Source organism: Adiantum capillus-veneris, chromosome 26 (assembly GCF_014529385.1).
Source record: "Adiantum capillus-veneris isolate H3 chromosome 26, ASM1452938v2, whole genome shotgun sequence".
Lineage (NCBI taxonomy): Eukaryota > Viridiplantae > Streptophyta > Polypodiopsida > Polypodiales > Pteridaceae > Adiantum > Adiantum capillus-veneris.
The window spans coordinates 120820630-120840942 of record NC_140956.1 but is presented as its reverse complement, the minus strand read 5'-3'; the positions used below and the strand labels follow the sequence as shown (position 1 = coordinate 120840942).

The following is a 20313-nucleotide window of genomic DNA, read 5'->3' as shown; positions in this document are numbered from 1 at the left end:
GAAAGACTAAGGAAATGGAACTGATGAACTGAACTGAAAATAAGTAGTGATGTGCTGAAGATGGTGATGATGATATATCCAGGGGATATCTGCGGAGGGCTGGAGCTCTATCTCTAAGGGTATATGCATGTCTATGTGCTCAAGGTAGTACAATCATAAGAGTGCATCAAGCTATCTTGCTCCATCCTGTACTAGTAATATGTGGTAGAGAGAGAGAGAGAGAGAGCGAGAGAGAGAGAGAGAGAGAGAGAGAGAGAGAGAGAGAGATTACTTGGATTGAAGTTTTAAGATCATGCTTCTCTGCACCATGCTTCGGTTAATTTTCAGGGTAAAGTCAAGCAAATTGTTGGGTCCACTTTATCAGATCAGCCTGGGAGTGCTGAAAATCTGGTGACCAACTTCGAAAGTGAGAAGTCAGCAGCAGAATATGCACAGCTTTATCAAAGAGATGGACTGTTTGGTGGCCATGTTATAATGCTTGGGTCAGATGAGGCAAGCCAACACTTTGCCCTTGAAGCTATAAATGCTTTTCCAGGCAAGTCCAAAATACTATGCAGTTGTTTGTATTTGATTTTGTTTTGTATTTAACAACTTTTCTGTTTGGCTGTGAAGTCAACTTTTCTTGAGAGTATGTAGTTAGTATCATTTCTTCTCACTGTTTTAAGTGTTGCATAGAACTTTAGTGGTTTCTGACTTTAATCCGCGCCCCCCCCCCCCCCCCCCCCCCCCCCCCCCCCCTCCTTTTCACAAGATATTTTGCAATAGACAATTGTTAGGAAAATATTGTCTGAGTGCTGCATTTGATGTTTCATTTTCTTGAAAACGGTTTTCTAAGAATATGTTGTTTTCTTGCATCCCCTTTGTTGCTTTGATGGTCCAGGAAAACATTAAAAGGTTGAATAATGGAGGATCTGGCCGAGTGGGTCGAGATGATCCAGGACCAGGCATCTGAAGGCTAGGAGTTTTAGTTGTATTCAAGGCTAGGGGTCAGTGGGGTAATGGCCAATGCAAAAGGGATCCATTAGTAAGCGAAATAAAGGTTGGGTGGTGAGTAAAGTTTACATGCCATTGAGCTTAATAATGTATGGACGGACGATTCTGGAATTTGGACTAGCAACTCTAGCAGAGTGCAATGCAGAGAAATCGTGGAGAGGGGAAACATAAACATTGCAGGACAGAGTTTGAGAAAGAGATTCGCAAACTCATTATTGAGAGAGAGAGAGAGAGAGAGAGAGAGAGAGAGAGAGAGAGAGAGAGAGAGAGAGAGAGAGAGAGAGAGTGTCGTGGAGAGATTCCTGCACTATTTTCTGTCTTTACAGAGTCGTCACACGCAATCTACTCTTTATGTAGTTTTCCTACATTAACCTTTCTTCTACGATTGCTGCTACAGAGGAGTGCCACTAGAAGTTCAAGAAGCAATTGTTTCACGGCTGGCAGAATTTCAGCAGCCTATATTGACTCTTTCGAATGTACTTATTCAATCACTTTGCTTTGTTTGGGGTTGTGAGTGTACAGCTTTAATTGCCTTACTTGAATGGTGAAGGCGTACATTTAGGGAATGCCATAAATGTGATGTCATGCATGCATTTTAAGCAGAAATCGATGTTTCAAGTTTTGTTATTATGCTTTTGATGCACCTAAAGTTTGTGTTTAAGAAGTTTGTACATACTTTGTGGTACAATTTGACATTTATGCCCACACATAAAAAAAAGAACAAAAAAAGAACTTACCAGGATGGCTTTTGACACAGAACTTGACAAGATGGTAGAGCAAGTGCCTCGAGAGACACATCATCCTGACACTCAAGAAACAACTGTTGAAGAATGGCTAGTTTTTCTTAAGAAACGTTGAGAACATTATTGGATTGGATTAAATGCAAAAGATGGGGGAAAACAAACCTGATGAAAAAGGCAAACAAGTCCAGATGCAGGGTATAGGTTATGCACCCATGTTTGAGTGTAGTCATGATGGGGCGGCAGGATCTGGTAAGATGCCGGCCAAGGGGCCAGAATGACAAATCAAGGACTTGAAAACTCCCAAATTACAACGGATCCTTGCATAACCGATTTGTAGATGTGGTTGAGCAGTGGCTCTCACAATGGTGTTAGATGTAGCACATAGGTGGTGGCATAAAATTGAGCAAGAAAAACTTGTTCAACCACGTGACAAGATTTTAAAGTAACGTCTAGTAACAACTTTGTATCTACCGATGAGCGTAGTAGAGCTAATGAGGCATGGTTTTTCATGTCACTAAAAGGTTCAAATGTGCAAGAATATGCAGATAAATACAAGGACGTAGTGCTTAAAGCTCCTGTGCACATACCTAATTTTCTACAAAGTGCACAAATTTGCTTTGGGGTTAAAAGAAACTCTACATCCTCTGGTGTGAAAAGAACATTGAAGAAGGCCATCCTTAGTTTTAGAGGATGGCAAGAGGGGAGAGCATGTGCCCCACCAAAGATTCTCTCGAGATAGATCGTTACATGTGCGTTGCACTGGAGCCACATGGACAAGCTACTGCTATAGGCCAAAATTAGTCTTAGTAAGCTTAGGGTTTAGCGTGGCATGTTGTGAGCCTCTAAAAAAACGTGCATGATTAGACAAGTTTTAGTTGCATACTCTCACTTGCATAGTACAATCACTTGAGCATGTAGGTGTATGAACAGTCACTCAAGTCATTTATTAATAAGTGACTTTGACATGACATTGATAAATAGTAGGTAGGGAAAATGCTAAAAAAGTTGAAAAAACATATAAAAGAGTCATCTTGCCTTCAATTTTGAGGATATCAGAACCCAGTACTTGCACGGGCATCCAACGTCCACAACACCTCAACACCTAGGGTTTCCACCGCCAATACTCTGCACAAACACAAGGACACTTTACTTCACTTGAAAGAACTAAAGTGAATTGAATGAGAGAGAGAGAGAGAGAGAGAGAGAGAGAGAGAGAGAGAGAGAGAGAGAGAGAGAGACGACATTCGGCTGTTGACAAAGCAAGTACTTTCTTTATTCTTGCACAATGCTAATACAATGACTAAATTGAGATGCTGATGCTAATGGGTACTGATGCTAGTGATGTTGGGTACTACTGAGATACTGAAGGGTATTGAGGGGTACTGAGGTACTTATGGGTTCTATCTCGACAATGATGACGATGAGGACGAGGTATTGATGGGTTCCATGTTGATGACGACGACAACGAGGTACTGATGGGTTCTATGTTGACGACGACGATGAGGTACTGATGGGTTCTGTGTCGACGACGACGACGACGACGACGACGGCGAGGTACAAATGGGTTCTGTGTCGACGATGACAATGGCGACGGTGACGTTGGCGACAAGGCTATCTGAATGCCAAAACTGGTAGCGATGTTGATGGCTTGAATCTGCAACCATGACGAGGCTAAGGGCTGAATGCTATCGCTGTGGACGACGACGGGCTGAAATCTGCTGGCTGTTCTGGCTGAAAACGCTGATGATCAAGACTGAAAAAGCTGATGGAGAGGAGGCTGAAAACGCTGGCTGTTCTGGCCCTGCAAGCTTTGAGGCTTCTGGCCCTTCTGTCTCTAGCGCCCAAGAGCTCCCTTTATAGGTGCATGAGGCTGGGTCGAGCAGTCCCAAATCAGTCCTCACGACCTTGCTAAGAAAATGCTAAAAATTACTTAATAATAAAGTGCCAGGTTAGAGGTGGTTCATACGCGGTAAATTGCCTACATGTTGAAATGTGGTACTGTGCAAGAGAGGGTATGCAACTATGACCGGCCTGGACATGCACGTCTTGCTAGAGGCTCACAAAGGTGCCAAACTAGGTCCTAAGCTAAGACTCATGCTAGACTGTAGTTGAAGCATGGCCACATAGCGCAAGTGAAGTGCGCAGGTGACAATCATCAACGTTTTTGCATCAGTTCAGCTCAGCGTTTTTGCATCAGTTCAGCTCAGCATTTTGCATCAGTTCAGCCCAATATGTTTGCATTAGTCTTGCCCAACGTTTTGCATCAGTTCAGCCCAGTGTTTTTGCACTAGATTAGCATAGGGTTTTGCATCAGATCACCCCTAGCATTTTGCAATTCATCCGCATAAAGCATCAACACTCTGTATTTAACATTTAGCCATTGTATCAGCATTTGTGCAAATAATCAAAGCAAGTACTCGCTCTGGCAGAGCAAGGTGGCCCTTGAGGGTGGTTGGGACCTGACATGCGGTGTCATCTCTGTGTGCGCGCGCGCGTGTGTGTGTGTGTGTGCGCGCGCCTCTCTCTTTCATTGTGTTCAGTTCTCTGAAGTGAAGTAACCTTTTGTTTGTTCGAAGTACTAGATCCGAGTAAAAATCCTTAAACCATTCCGTTGCACTTGACATTGGTATGAGAGCTCTAGACGTGCTCTGGTTCCCAAACTTAAAGAGAGAATAAAGGACCCCAGAAGAACTAAGAACCCAAGAACCCTCTCTCAGATTCCTTTTCTCTCTATATCAAAGAAGTTTTGTGTCCTTGTCTCGGACTAATACGTGTTGTATACAAATATTAGCCACTCCCACCCATAGTCCATCGCTCATTGGGCTCGCTCCTGCCTTCATCGCTATGTCTTTGAATGAAGATTGGCATCGAATACACAAAGATTCAAACCTTGAGTACCAAGATCTGGTTGCCTTGTATGCACTTTGTCGACAAGGAACCATTGGAAATACCTCTGAGCACCCTTACCTTTCATCTTCATCCACAATGTTTTTACGACAGGACTATTGGGGTGGTAGTACTTACTCGCAAGGCGAGTCAGCATCAAGGCTGATATTCTACAACAATAGTAAGGTTGCCTAGTAACTTAGCTTGTTGATGTTTACATCGCAATAGTACCTACATATGTAGTATCCGTAAGTTTGGAGGAGATTTCATCGTTTATGTATCCACAAGCATCATTCAACATTAGAAGTTCAAAAAGCATCCATAGGAAGACGTTCGGCATTTATGTCTCACCTTTAACATGGGGGGATATGACATGCACATTGCACTAGAGCCACGTGGACAAGCTACTCCTAAAGGTCAACATTAGTCTTAGTTAGCTCAAGATCTAGCTTTGCATTTTGTGAGCCTCTAGAGGGACATGCATGATTAGGCAGGTCATAGTTACATACCCTCACTTTCATAGGATAATCACTTTAAGCATATAGGCATATGAACAATTGCTTAAGTCATTTATTAATAAGTGACTTTGCCATGACATTATAAAAAGTAGGTAGGGCAAATGGCTAAACAACCTATAGAAGAGTCACTTGGGCCTTCAGTTATGAGGATATCAGAACCCAATATGCGCAGAGGCATCCCGTGTCACCACCACCTCAGCACCTAGAGTTTCTATTGCCAACACGCGAGCATCATCAACGATTTTGCATTAGTTCAGTTGAGTGTTTTGCATCAGTTCAGCCTTTTGTTTTTGCACTAGATCAGCATAGCGTTGTTGGGTGCATTCTGGACACCCTGTTTTTTGTAAATTTGTCCATATGTACATGACGCCTGATGTCAAAAGGGTGTGTGGGCTTTTGTTTTGTGGGGTTTTTATCTTTTTTTAGTAAGCACATGTACATGTAGTGCAAGTCGAGAGTGTAGTGCCAGCTATCGGGTTGGCTTGGGTACGTGTAAAGTGAGTTTTTTGAAGTGTCACTTGTATATAACTTAAACTCATGTACAAACATAAAAAAGTTAAACAAATATCATAATTTTGTAGGTCTTGGCTCGTTGTGCCTTCTTCATGCCTTCTCATTGTTAGATTTACACCACTTTGGGCTGCTACATTGATTCCCCACCCTCCCCAAACCCTTTGCACCGGTCTGGACCATGCCGGGAGCATACTAGGACGCTGAAAATCGCTAGCCAGCAGTGTTTTCATATTTGTTGCGGGTAGGTGAGATCTGCAAGGTTTGGGGTTGTACTTGAGCGGAGTCTAAGTGCTGAAAGCTGAAAATGTTGATTCTAGGGCTGATTCTATTGCCGGAAATCTGCAAAACGCTGATGTTGATCTGCAAGTTGCAAAAATGCAAGGCTGATCTTGGATCTGCAAAAACCCTAGGCTCTCTACTGTAGAAACGCCAAGGCCAATCTGCTGTAGAAAACGCTGGCTGGTCTTGATGGCTGAAAACGCTGAGGAAATTTGCCGGTCTTGCTGAGAAGGTGCACTGCAAGTGTAAGAGCTTGTGCTGCCTCTTCTGCCATAGAGTGCTAGCGCTAGGTTTCTTTTATAAAGTTTAGCAAAGTTGCGCTACCTAGTTTCCCAACAAAGTCACTTATTAATAATAAGTGAAAAATGGCTAAAATAGGAAAAATGGGTTCTGTGCACTGTAAAATGCTCATGATGGCTACTGATTGTAATGTTGATGATCATGCTATGTGCAACCAGAGGATATGCAGCTACTCTAAGTGCCTCGACATGCACGGCCTGCGCATAGGCTCACAAAGGTGCCTGAATACTTCCTAATCTGACTTGGACCCTAGTCCTGAAGTAGCTTGTCCACATGGCACATAGGGTTAAATGTGCACGTGACATCCCCTCCTTTTTAAAGTGAGGTACTGGTACCGAACTGTATGGCGTCAAGGGAGATCGCCAATAACTCTTGGAATCTTGGAAAGGACTCTTCGCCGGCCCACTCTGATGCGTGGGTCGTGCAATTCTTGAACTTCATAAAGGTCTGCAATGCTTGCTTCTTTGGGCCGCGCCGAAAGCGAGAGTGATCTGTGGCTGCTGTAATGTTCCAACTTCGGCTATGGACGTTGGTTCACCTTCTTCAAGAATTCTGAGGAGGAAAATTCCTGAAACCACTTTCAATACAAAATCATGAATATACCCATTCCATCTAGAGTGTGTAGAAAAATACTTTGCTTCCTAGATGACTGTGCATGCAATGTAGATGAACAAAGTGACAGAGTGCCAAGCCGTTTACCAAACACACGCAAAAAATGAGATCGAATCTTGACTTTCTGATCTAAATCAATCAACTGTGGCAAATCACAATGGAAATGCCAATGCTTGATGGTCAATCTTTCTTGTGCTCTTTCAGAGACTGCGTCATGCCCAGGAAGAGACATGGAATGTGACTTCCTTGAATGCAAACGTTTCATCTTTTCGAGAGAAATCCGCATACATCCGTGCTCATCCGTGAGTGAGTCATGTGCATTGTACAATATGGCATGCCTGTTGAAAAGGGAACACATAAAGACGGTGACAAAAATACAAGAAACCGTCACGAATGAAACACTCGAACAATGCGTGTTGACTAATCATGCGATCACACAATACTTCTTGAGTGGGTTCTTTGGACCTTGACTCGAGAGCCAAGATCGGTTCTACATGATTGATTGTATCTGCAATGAGGTTAGCTTCACTAGAAAAAGCATCAACTAAGCCATCATCCTTGTGAACAATCACATCTTTATCATGCAAATCATCATCCTTGTGAATAAACACATCTTTATCATGTAAATCATGTGTGTCGTGCTTAGGAGAAGAAAAGCCTGAGAGAGTCTCCTTCTCTTGTTTCTTTTTAAGCTTCGCCTGCACATTAGAAATGAGAGATGAAGAATGAACAACTTCCTCTGCACTAATGACAATGGGAGAGTCACTTTTGGCCTTGAAAGTGAGAATATTGTCCGTCCAATCAATGAGAGGGTTATGCTCATGAAACCATCGAATGCCTGGAATCATATCACATCATGAAAGAGGAGACACTACAAATTTTCTGCGGAAGGACGCTTGTTGAACAACGAATTAACACATCAAGGTACTCTCGAGTAATGAGAGAGTCCATACCAAGAGCGAAGCCCGACACCTCGAGAGGAGATGTCTTGCTAACCTCCAAGCGGGCTCTTTTGACAAGAGTGTCACCAATCACATCATGCATACTACCAGAATCAAACAAGGCCACCATGTGTTGACCATTCACATGGCCATAACACTTCATGAGAGACTCATCAATGAGAGGATCATGAGAAACTTGGGACACACGAGTGTTCTCATTTATGGCATTAACAAAGGATGTGGGTTCTGTTGGTTCTTTAGATTCAATAGATTCAATCTTAGGACATGTTTTCTTTATATGACCCTGACGTGACAATGATAACATTGACCTTCCTTAGAATAACTGACTTGTTCTTCTGCCGTGATGTATCCTCCTATGATTCCTTGTGCAACTTTTTCATCTGGGGTGAGCTTAGGTTTAGCAAGTGTGCTAGCTTTACCCTTAGCTTCATTGAGTGAGTTCTTTTCTGAAAGACTAGAGGAAGATTGGCTAGAAGAGTTACCGTTCTTACCATTCTTACCGTTCTGAGGGTTCTGAGGAGTCTGAGAGGTACTTTGAGAAGACTTGTTCTCCTTAGGCTTTCCCTTATTGTGCTTCATCTCCCGTGCGAGAGCAATCGCTACCGCCTTGTTGAGATCGATTGGATCGAGTACTTCGACATCATACTTTATATACTTGTCCAATCCATAAAGGAATGCCTCTTCGCGCTCATCATCCGATTTGCGTAATTGGGTGCCGAGCTGCAAAACACGATTAGAGAAAGACATAACTTGCATACCATTTTGCTTGAGACTGCGCCAATCGTCCTTCAATCGTGGTAGGTACTGGGATGGCATAAACCGTGCCTTGAGCTTGTCTTGGAAGTCAGCCCAATTGAAAGAAAGGGGCACGCCTTCTTTGGCTTCCTCTAGGTGCGTGGTCAACTGTTCCTCTTGCCAAGCGTGGGACCAATTAATGGCATCACCGGCAAGGTACATGGCTGCCGTCAAAACCTTGCTATTCCCTGTCTTCTTAGTTTTCGCAAAATAAGCATTAAATTGATGCAACCAAGAATGAAGAACACTAGCATCCATCTTACCGTCATACTTACTGAATGTGATCTTCTTTGTGACGGGGTTGTTGGAGTCCGAATCTCTGCTTGTGCTACTTGATGAACTATCAACCTCTTTGATCGGCTCGAGCTTCGAGGTGAGTACCTGTAGGACCAACTCTTGCATGTGTTGGTCTCTCTGTGCCTCACGCTCTAACTCCGAGGCCGCTTGTCTGTCTTCGGTCGCCAAGCGCGCTTGCTCACGCTTACGCTCCAAGGCTACCCTTCTGTCTTCAGCGGCCAAGCGCGCTTGCTCGCGCTCATGCTCCAAGGCTACCCTTCTGTCTTCGGCCGCCAAGCGCGCTTGCTCGTGCTCATGCTCCAAGGCTAACCGTCTTTCTTCGCACTCGCGATCTAATTTTGCCTTCCTTTCCTCGGCCGCCAAGCGCGCTTGCTCACGGTTGCGATCCAAGGTTGCCTTTCTTTCCTCGGCCGCCAAGCGCGCTTGCTCACGCTTGCGATCCAATGTTGCCTTTCTTTCTTTGCGCTTGCGCTCCAAGGTGGTGCGTTACGCTTCTTGTTGTAACATCATGTGCATCATCGTCTTGACCAAAGCCTCCATAGGATTTGGTGCAACCCTTGGCGTAGATGGGGAAGGGGGAGGGTCGGAAAAACCTCCTGGTGGGGAAAATTCTTCTTCGCCACTTCCATGCTCATCACCTTCACACAAAGTATCCATTCCGCTTCGGGTGATGACCATACACTGAGTTCTTGGTACTTAAGTCCACAAGGAACTTGTGGTTCTTGTGGTTCTTGGGTTCTTGAGGTTCTTGAGTCCTTGAGGTTCTTGAGTTCTTGAGTTCTTGAGGTTCTTGAGGTCTTTCTTTAGCTTGCAATCTGTGTTAGAGAAGGCTTTTCTCTTACCCGAGCTCTATTCTTCCCTGCGGGCGCACCCTTGGGGGCCTTGCGCTCACACCAAGGTTGCTTTTTCCCACCTCACGTCGAGTGGCCGGCCGCTAAGTGCACGGTCCGCTCTCAATGAGTGAAAAGAGGATAGAGGGGAGGCCGTACAAGCCCTTCTTTCTTGGGCTACTTGTCACTCTTCAAAAACACAGGTAGGAATTGACATGCCCAAGAGGGCATGGGTTACGTGCGACTGCAACAAGCAAGAAATTTCTCTTGTTCTTCTTTCTTTGAGTGATATAGAACACTGCCAAAGCTCTGATACCAATGTAAGGTGTAGTGGAAGTGAATGTCGAACTTTGCTCAAGATGAGTGCTCTGAACTGTGCTCAAGGGTTCCTTTCACTTACGGAAGGGGGAGCCTTCCGTTCCTTTAGTGAGAGAGTGCAAACGATCACAAACAAAGTGAATAACGCTGTGAATGAAGGTGCTGAGATTGAGAGAGAGAAAGAGAAGAATACGACACCAAACTGCTGTCAAACCCTCCTCCAAGGGCCCCCCTCTCTATGGCGAGAGAGGTCTATGCTATTGATAGCACAAATCTGGTACAATGGTCTAGATGCAATGGACTTGCCCACGATGTCGACGACAATGATGATGGCGACGAGGCCGACTGAAATCTGAAAACGCTAGGGGCTGAAATCTGCAAATCTACTATCTGCTGAATTCTGACACTGTGGCGGCAAGGACGGTGATGGCGACGAGGCGCGAATGATGCATTGAAAACGCAGATGCTGAAATCTGCGGACAGCCGGCTGAACTGAAGAACGCTAGCTGATTTGACTGTGCGGCGAGGATCTGCTGCGGGTAGGTGAGATCTGCAAGGTTTGGGGCTGTACATGCGGAGTCTTCTAAGTGCTGAACACTGAAAACGCTGATGCTAGGGCTGATTCTGTCGTCGCAGGGAATCTGCAAAACGCTGATGTTGATTTGCAAGTTGCAAAAACGTCAGGCTGATCTTGGATCTGCAAAAACGCTAGGCTCTCTGGTGCAGAAATGCCAAGGCTGATCTGCTGTAGAAAACGTTGGCTGGTCTTGATGGCTGAAAACATTGAGGAAATCTGCCGGTCTTGCTGAGAAGGTGCACTGCAAGTGTAAGAGCTCCTGCTGCCTCTTTTGCCAGAAAGTGCTAGCGCTAGGTTTCGTTTATAGAGTTTAGCAAATTTGCCCTACCCAGTTTTCCTACAAAGTCACTTATTGATAAAAAGTGAAAAATGGCTAAAATAGGGAAAATGGGTTCTGTGTACTGTAAATGCTGATGATGGCTACTGACTGTAATGCTGATGATCATGCTGTGTGCAACCAGAGGATATGCAACTACTCTAAGCGCTTGGACATGCACGGCCTGCGCACAGGCTCACAAAGGTGTCAGAACACTTCCTAAGCTGATATGAACCCTAGTCCCGAAGTAGCTTGTATGCACATAGGGTTAGATGTGCACGTGACAGCGTCTCTCTCTCTCTCTCTCTCTCTCTTCCCGTTCAATTGTTGAAGTACTAAACGTCGGTCTTAGTTTGTTCTTCCAGTTGGCACGTGGGGCCGTCCCGTTTGATTCTACCAGCCAGAGTTTGTATTGGTTCCACGAGTTTAGTATAGTTTCCATTGGGTTTGGAGTTTGTTGTTGTGTTATTTCGAGTATAGTCTTGCTTTGTTCCATATTGCTCTACAGTGTTTGTTTCTATGTTTGGAGTGCAATTTCTTGCGTTTTGCATTGAGGAGCACCCACAATAGAGAGCATGACATTCTTGCTACTGGTGCTTTGATTTTGTGACAGTTTGTATAGGTTCCATGAGTTTAGTCGAGTTTCCACTTGGTTTGGAGTCTTCTATTGCGTCATTTTGATTATAGTCTTGCTTTGTTCCATATTGCTCTACCGTGTGTTTCTTTTTTTGGAGTGATTTCTTGCATATTGCACTGAGGAGCACCCACAATAGAGTGCATGACATAGATTTCTTGCTACATTGGGTGGGAATTGCCGAGAGTAATGAGCCAATGTAAAAGGGGGCCATTACTAAGGGAAATAAAGGTTGGATGGTGAGAAAAATTTACATGCCATTGAGTTAAATAAACTATCGACGGGTGATTCTGGAATTTGGACGAGCAACTTTGGAATGAGTGCAGTACATAAATATAGTGAAGAGGCAAAAAGTCACAGGACAGAGTTTGGGAAATATATTTTCTGCAGGTTTGGACCGCCCTTGCCAGATATCTACCCTTGCCGATAGATATTTTTCATATCTTCATAGAATGCACATGGAGGATAAGTTGAGGGCGTAAATAGATGGGCTGGCTGAGTAGTGCAAAGTTCAAGGAACGTGCTGCACCTGACCCTTTACTTGAGATGGTGGTGAGTAATGCAAATTTCAAGTCATGAGGAAAAGACACTTCGTCTCTACATCAAGTTTTCCTTGGCCCCTGAAGGGGCCAAGTTTACCTCTTTACCCTACCTCCATTGATGCACACAATCTTATATGCTCAATATGGTACCGGATGGAGCAAGTTAGATTATGTGCATCATATACAGTTCGCATTCTCAGCCCCTACCCAGAGAGATTTTAGCTTCCTCTATTTACATCCCATTACATTATCCTTTCTAAGCTATTGTCTACTCTGTGTTGGTTGCCCCTTTCAGTCTGAGTTTTAGCTTTCATTTAGTTTTTAATTCAGCTTTCCTTCTTATGGGATGTCAGAGGAGACATGACAGAACTCGTAGGCTGAGTTTGGCCTCCAAAAAACTTAATTAATGTTAGTAAGATCTCTCTCTCTCTCTCTCTCTCTCTCTCTCTCTCTCTCTCTCTCTCTCTCTCTCTGCCAGTACTCACTGGATGCACCCTCTCTGACTCTTACACAGTCAGAGATCACCGGGCTCATCCGCCACGACTTGACTTAGCTAGACACCAGGAGGACATGGATACAACCAGCATAGGAGCTGGGCACGAAGATGGCTTTCTACAGAGAGCATCTCCTCGAGCTTACGGTTGATGGTTTTGTGACGAGGCCCAGATACATGGACACCCACTTGTCTCATGGGATACGATGTGCTATCGGCCAGATATGTACATCTTCACACCAGCTGCGGATCGAGACTGGGAGATACATCGGAGTACCAGCAGAGGCTAGGACATGCCCCCAATGTGACATCGAGCCTGAGACAGAGTTGCACTACACATGCCACTGCCCCGTCTACTACGAGATACGAGGCCGCTTCCATTGCTTGTTCAGAGAGGGCTTTGGACCATTCTCCAGAGTCATGCAGTACGAGGATCAGAGATGCTTGGGTTTGTTTTTGCTCGAGCTACGCAGACACAGAGAGAGCCTGATGAGAGGAGAGGCTAGCCAGTCCCAGAGACAGATCACAGATTTCTTTAGAGCTACCACTGGACACCCGGAGGAGTTACTACCATAGTAGAGCTCGTCGTCTCACACCAGAGGCACACTGATCGACCGAGCGACTGAGCTGGGAAGATCCAGACGCCCACGACTGCGGAGGACTACACAGCATCGGCGGAGGCTGCATCAGAGGATTCGGATCACTTTGGCTCGACATGCACGACGCCCGGTCAGACTACTGACCATGGAGGAGATTGATGAGATCCGCCAGCGACCGATGCTGGATCTCTTGTGATCTAGCTATCCCAGCTAGCTGCTTAGTTCACACCTAGTAGTTTAGGATTCCATAGTATTTTATTGTGACATTTGTCATTGTTGTCATCTTGTTACTCTGACTCTGACTTTGTATCAGATCCACCACATTGTAACTTTCTGGTCTCATAGGTCACTTTGGCCGTTTGAAGACGTTAATATAACATTTCATTTCATTTCATTTCTCCACTCTTTTAAGGAAATGGAACCTTCAACAGTGAAAAGGAACCACGTATAAGAAGCGACTTTGGGTTTTGTGATAAAATTATCATGATCATGGTCATTGCCTATTGCATGACATTGGATTTACAGTTTTAATTTTGGGGTTAGGAGATGGATACAAAGGTGAGCTCCACTAGAGACATCTTTCTGGGAATTTAGCTATCAACTGCAGATGTGAACGCAAATGCAAAGACCAACATTGCTCTCACAAGAGGTGCAGTATCTTTTAGATGCGCATTGTCTTTTCTTCAAGAGTGGCTCCATGTTATGGCTAGAGGAAGATAAATATAAGAAGCCAATTTATCTTTTGTGATACTTATCCTGATCATGATCATTGCCCATTGCATGCGACATTGGATTTACAATTTCAGGTTTGAGGTTAAGAGATGGATACAAAGGTGAGCTCCAGTAGAGACATGTTTTTAAAGATATGTTTGGGTTTTAGCTATCAACTCGAAATGCAAATGCCAAGACCAACCGTGCTGTCACAAGAGGTGCAGTATTCATGTGAACGTTAGATGCGCATTTTCTTTGCTTCAAGAGTGGCTTCATGTTATGTTACTAGGAAGATAAACACAGAAGGTCCGATTCTCCTCTAGCAGGCCCTGAAAATCTGGAGATGGCGAAGCCCAGCACTTGCTGAAGTTGCACCGTTGTCGCCATAAGTTAAGATCCTTTTTTAGTTGAAAATCACTTACAGGTTTAGCTACCATATAAATGACCATAAGGCTTAAATATAGGAATCAAAACGCGTGTCAGTTGAAAAGACGATGTTCCTCTCGATGTATTGAATTATCTTTTTGAACATCAAGATCATTTTTATCAGCAGTGCATGCACATGCTTCTTAAGGTGCAGGTAAGTGAAAATTTGTTGAGAAACATAATGATGCATGCTCTATTTTAATGCCATCAAAATGTGAAACATGATAATGCATATTCTTTTTCAACACCTTAATTAATTGCAAAAAATTTAAACTCTTGCTGGCTTTTGCTTATTGCAGGTGGCTTACAGTTAGGTGGTGGTGTCACTCCAAGCAATGCAAAAAAGTACCTTGACAATGGAGCGAGCCATGTGATTGTGACTTCTGTATGCCTCTTATCCTGCCTATGTAATGTCCCTTTATTTCTCATGTTTCGCTACAACATCATGTAAAACGTTCAGTTATTTCTAGCCTGACTCGTGTTTTGCATATCTCTATACTTTCTCTCTCCTAAAACGGAGAAATGAAAAACTTAATTTTGTTAGTACATAACATTTTTTAGTTCTTAAATTACAGTTTTCTTTGACATCACTAAGGCTGTAGGCATTACACACAACGTAGTTTAATTGTGAATCCAGGAATGCGCATCATCATGGCCCAAGGAGATAATGTTAGGTTTTTAGGTAGTTTGGCAACTAAATTAATAACATTGCTATATATAGATATAGTTTGGCAGGCTGTTTCTTTTAAGGGAGCAGGTTGGGACTATTGATTAGAGGTTTGACAACTCTAGCATTTCTCAATCAACAATGGCATTGAACGCACTTGATGAGCCTTTTACAACACGTGGCTTCTTGTTGTCCAAAGGGGCAACAGATATGGTTCCTACAAATACTTATCTTGTTGCTGATGATGATCTGCATCAAACTTTTGGTTGCACATTCAGGACACTAGTGTTTCTGGAGGTCATTATCAGACGGGGGCTTGCATTTTAACAAGTAGAGCGGCCAGGTAAAGCTACGGTGAAGTCAAACACAGGCAAATGCTGTGGACCGTACAGGGATAAGGTATGCACTTTCCTGGGCATAATACACCTTTGCTCCAGTCTTAGCCCAGACGTAAGGATGACCCATGTACAATGTTGCTCCCCATCCATAAATTTGGTGACCCTAAGGGTGCTCACCTTCAGTGGGGTTGTTTTCTGATCAGTTTACGAACATGTGGAACAAGCCTGCAATTATCCTTCGTTTGAGTAATTGGACTTACACTTTCTCTTTGTCTAAAAGGGAGATTTAAAGAGGATTTTGCATACTTTATTTTCAGGTTTGCTACAATGGAGGAAGGAAATGGTTTAAACAGACAGGAAATAGTCTAGGCTTGTAGGTGTGACGGCAGAGACTTGGTTTACTCGAGCCTTGAAGGTGGAGCTTGAGAAAGAGGAGGACCTGAGCCTTGAGCGTTGAACCTTGAATTCTCAAGGGAGAAGGGGGAATCATAACTTCTCTAGTGAGAAATAGCTTGAGAGACTAGGTGTAATACACAAGAATGCTCAAGATGGTGGTGATAGGCTTTGCAGGTGGGTGTACCTATGTCACCCTGTTAAGCCATGCATCTGCTCGTTGGGTAGGGTGGGAGGAGGTAGCATCCCTATTTTCTTGTCATTTGGGTCAAAGTCTTTGTTTCTGCCACACATACAATTATAGAAGTATGCTTGGAGTATGGTTCGTCTCCTTGGGTTGAAACATACGTGGCCCCCAATTTCTCATGGGAAATTCTAAGAACACAAGAACATTTTGTCACAAACTGTTGACGTGTCAAGCCGCTGAAGACCCAACGGGTTAGGGCTCCCCAAGCCTAACGCTAGCCAACCTGCAAATCCCGGCCGAGGGGCCTAAACCCTAGCAGCAATAGAAGAAGAAGGAGAAGAAGTTCTCACCAACTTACAATTTCTCACCGAGTGGCCCAAGCATTAAAAGAAGGGTTAGGATTAAAATCCTAACCCCTAGCAACTTATGGGACCCTGTCGGATAGGGCCCAAATTAAACAAAGGAGAGACATACACACTAAGTCATGTATAAAAACTGATGACGTGGCAGTTGTACGGACGACCTGAATTTCACGCTGACATGTTGACGTGGTAGTATACAGATGCCTGCAATTTGTGTTGGCTGATGACGTGGCAGATTGTACAAACCTCCATGAATTGTGCTGGCAGCTTTTGGACCAGGTGCTTTTGGGTTTGATGTTGTAAACTACTTTTGAAGGGCCAAGGGCATCACCACGTGGAGAAGCAGAGCAGAGCCACATAGTTGTACATTGTTCAAGCAATTTAAAGAGACACCGAAAGGGGCACCATTGTTTGGGGCAAGTGCTCTTGTGAGGTGGAACTCCACGACTCCGTGTCGTTTGCAGTGTTTCTCTTTCAGTTTAGTTGTTTTGAAGCATCTAAAGTCTGTTCAATCTGTTCTTTTCCATTGGCACGTGGTGCCCTCTCGTTACAGTAGTATCAGAGCTTCTTTCGTGTGCTTTTTTGAAAGCATACCCCCTACCAAGAACAGATAGAGCACAATGGCATTTCTGGATTCTACAGAGTACTTGCAGTTTCTTCTCGACGAGCTTCGCGGCATCCTCAGTAGAATCTCCCAATGCTTCAAAGTTTTCAAGAGTTTTTGAATTACATGTTGACCTCTCTGATGCCCCAGGTGGTACTGTCTTCTCCAGCACCAGGAAGTGCAAGAGCCTCAAACTGGCAACCCTCTCAGCCTTCTATTCCAATTGGGGGTGTTTTAAGGAACATGGTACAACTGTCTGACCTTGATCTAGTGCAACCGCCTCTGCCACTGCCGTTGCCACCATCTCCATCATCACCACGGCTGCCTGGGTACAATGGTTGGAGCCCTTATGGATTCCCCTACTATCTACATTTGGGGTTCGCCCCGAACCAACCAAAAGATTTTAAGGATGGGGGATGATGGTAAATTTTTTTCACTTTTTCTGGAGTGAAGGATCAAAAGCAAGCTTTGCAGTTCCTTCAACAATTCGACAACTTCTACGCTTTGGGGAATTGCAAGATTTCTCGAGTTGCGGGATTTCTGAAAGATAATGTTATGCAGTGGTGGAGTTCAATCGCTACCCAACCGCATGCTCAAAGGACTGGGCATGCTTTCAAGACTATTTTTGCACGCAGTTACATGACCTCCCTGTTCGAAGTCCAGATTTTTTTAGAATGGGGAAACTTAAAAATGCTTGCCATAGAGACCGTGGAAGACTACAACCGAAGGTTCCGCGACGTCTACATTGCGATGTCTTTCTTCAAGGTGATTCCCTTGGAGGACCAGTGCAAGGGATATACAATTTGACTGCTATCACCGTTACAAGAGTATTGTCTTTCCAACTAAGTATCAACAATGCAAGATCTTCTGGACCATGCTGCGGTCGATTAAAGTTTATGAAAGGAAAGCTGGAGTTCACTACAAAAGAAACTCTGGCAACAAATCAAAATCCACGACCACAACGAACAACTCCCTGAGATTCTCGAGAAAGTCAACCTCAAAATACCTCGTTTCTAGCTATCCGCATTTCTCCCTTTTATGCTCGGACAAGGACCAAATCTAGGCCAGTTTATTATCATTTGAGATGATGTGGCATATTTATTGGGCACCCTTCTTATTTCTAGGTTGTGGGGTGTTGGGATGAGAGTAGGACAAATCTGGGGAGTCTCTATATAGGTTTCCCCACCCCCTTGTATTCATTCATTGTGTGCCATTAGCAGATTGTTTACCAGCGTTTTGGGACATCACCTGTGTCTAGTGTTTTCTTTCTCTCCTCTCTCTAGCGTTTTCTAGTACATGCAATCTCTCTCTTCTAGCGTCTTTGCTAGTGATTTCTTTTTCTCTCTAGTGCTCCACTCTCCTGCTCTTCCCTCCCCTCTCTGCATTGTGTGCTTGTAGGTATTTCCTATGAGGCCCGTACAGTGGGCGGTTGACATAGGGAGGACGAAGGAAATTTGTCATGGTAGAGATTTGAGATCTAGTGGCTGCCGGGTTCCGAGAGGAGGTTTGCTCACGGTAGCAGAGTTGATTATCATCCAGTTCACCTTTTCCATTGCACCTTTGACAACAGTACCACTCCCCCACTCATTGTATACTCCAGATGTATCCTAGCACCACCTTATTAGTCTTTCATGTTTATTTCAGCTTTTCCTACTTGGGATGACAGTGGATATACCACACATGGACATTGATTTTCCCCAATGGCTGAGGTCGGCCTTGTGAAGACATTAATAATCTCTCTCTCTCTCTCTCTCTCTCTCTCTCTCTCTCTCTCTCTCTCTCTCTCTCTCTCTCTCTCTCTCTCTCGCTTTGTGTGTGTGTGTGTGTGAGCCATGATTCAAGTGAGGCATGGCGACTCTTCCATAGGCATTCTCCCCCACCAGTCATCACCTCTATGGTGTCACAAAACGGGCACCACGTGCCAACGGAAAAGAACAGACTGAAGAGTTTTTTAACACTTCAATAACAACTGAATTGGAAGAGAGAGACGACACACGACACAGTTGCGGAATTCCATCCCAGAGAGTATTGGCCCCGAACTTGACGCCCCTTTCGGTATTTCTTTATATTGCATCAATAGAGTACAAGCCGGCACTCCACGCTGTGCACCTTCTCCCAGAAGAGTGCCAGAGAATGAGCCCTAGCCTCTTATTTAAAGGCCCTAGGCCCAAAAGCAGTTTACATGAAAAGCCTTAAATTCAAAAGCATCTGGTACAAAAAGCAGTCAGCGTGATTTACGGAAATTTGTATGGTTTTGCCACGTCAGCACAGCCAGCGCAATCTGCGAAAATTCATTCAATTCTGCCACGTCATTAGCTCCATGCGTGCGTGTGTGGGTCCTGCTTTATTTTATTCTCGTGTCACTTGGGCACCATCGGACGGGGTGCCATAAGTTGGTAGGAACTTCTTCTTCTTCGTTTGCTTATTCTTAGGGTTTAGGCCCCTCAGTCGGGATGTGCACAGTGGCTCCGTTCTTCAGTGGCTTGACACGTCTGTAGTTTGTGACATACAGAGGTATGGGGTCAGTATGCATATCTCTCTACACAGTCTCAGGCCAGCCACCTCTTCTGGATCCGCCAGAGCCACGCTTGCACACACGTGCTTTCTTTACGGCCGAGATGGTAAAGAAGGCCATTGACAGGATGAGGACAACGAGAGCATATGATCACGATGGCCTAGTAGCAGAGCATTTTATACATGCGAGAGATCTGCTTGCAAAGCTTCTAGAAGTGATGCTCAACCGTGCCATGTGCGAGGGCCTACCTGATACTGGGAGTTTGTCTACTATCGTACCTATCTTCAAGTCAAGGGACCCTATGGAGCCTGGGAACTACCGCACTATCATGATTGGACACACATTGGCAGGGTTGTCTGCATCCATCCTTGAGCAGCAGTTGAGTAGATAGGCAGAGAGAGAGAGGGTGTACAGGCAGTAGGATAGGCATGTTTCAGGAGAGGTTTCTCTACTCTTGATCATATTCTGACACTCCGAGCCATTATTGAGGAGGGGAGATCACATGGGGGACGACTCTATTGTTGCTTTGTGGATATCAGTGTCCAGAGCTCGATTGATGCACAAATTGCAGGAGATGGGGGGTACCCACAGAGTTGATTTGGGGGGGTCATGGCTCTATACAAGTCAGTAGTGGGGCATGTACGCACTGTAGAGGGGATTTCTGATTTGGTTCACTCCACGATTGGGGTGAACCAGGGCTGCCGGCTATTTCCTACACTATTTGGCATGTATGTGGATGAGGTTTCTGACTACATCGAGAGGGATGGTGATAGAGGAGCACAGTTGGCAGGGATATGGATCCCACTATTGTTATATGCTGATGATATTGCGTTGATTTCTGATCTCGAGAGGGGATGCAATGTTACTTAGATGCTTTGTACACATTTGCTCATGAAAGTGAAT

At 44.5% G+C, this 20313-nt stretch overlaps 1 protein-coding gene and 1 long non-coding RNA gene across 6 annotated transcripts in view; both read left to right on the top strand.

The window, feature by feature from the left end:
- The window catches only part of APG10 (Aldolase-type TIM barrel family protein), a 142770-nt gene that overhangs the window by 69557 nt on the left and 52900 nt on the right, over nt 1-20313 (top strand). For 3 of the 5 annotated variants that reach the window (XM_086501060.1, XM_086501061.1, XM_086501064.1), the window contains exons 5-7: nt 328-535; nt 1320-1469; nt 14644-14729. In XM_086501060.1, the coding sequence (XP_086357186.1) occupies nt 328-535; nt 1320-1469; nt 14644-14729 (444 nt within the window). The remainder of the gene's footprint in view (nt 1-327; nt 536-1319; nt 1470-14643; nt 14730-20313) is intronic. The other 2 variants (XM_086501062.1, XM_086501063.1) reach the window with 1 other exon arrangement.
- On the top strand, nt 13761-14578 carry LOC147424089 (uncharacterized). Its single transcript, XR_015186656.1, has 3 exons — nt 13761-13856; nt 14014-14136; nt 14245-14578. It is a non-coding gene; the product is annotated as an uncharacterized LOC147424089 (long non-coding RNA).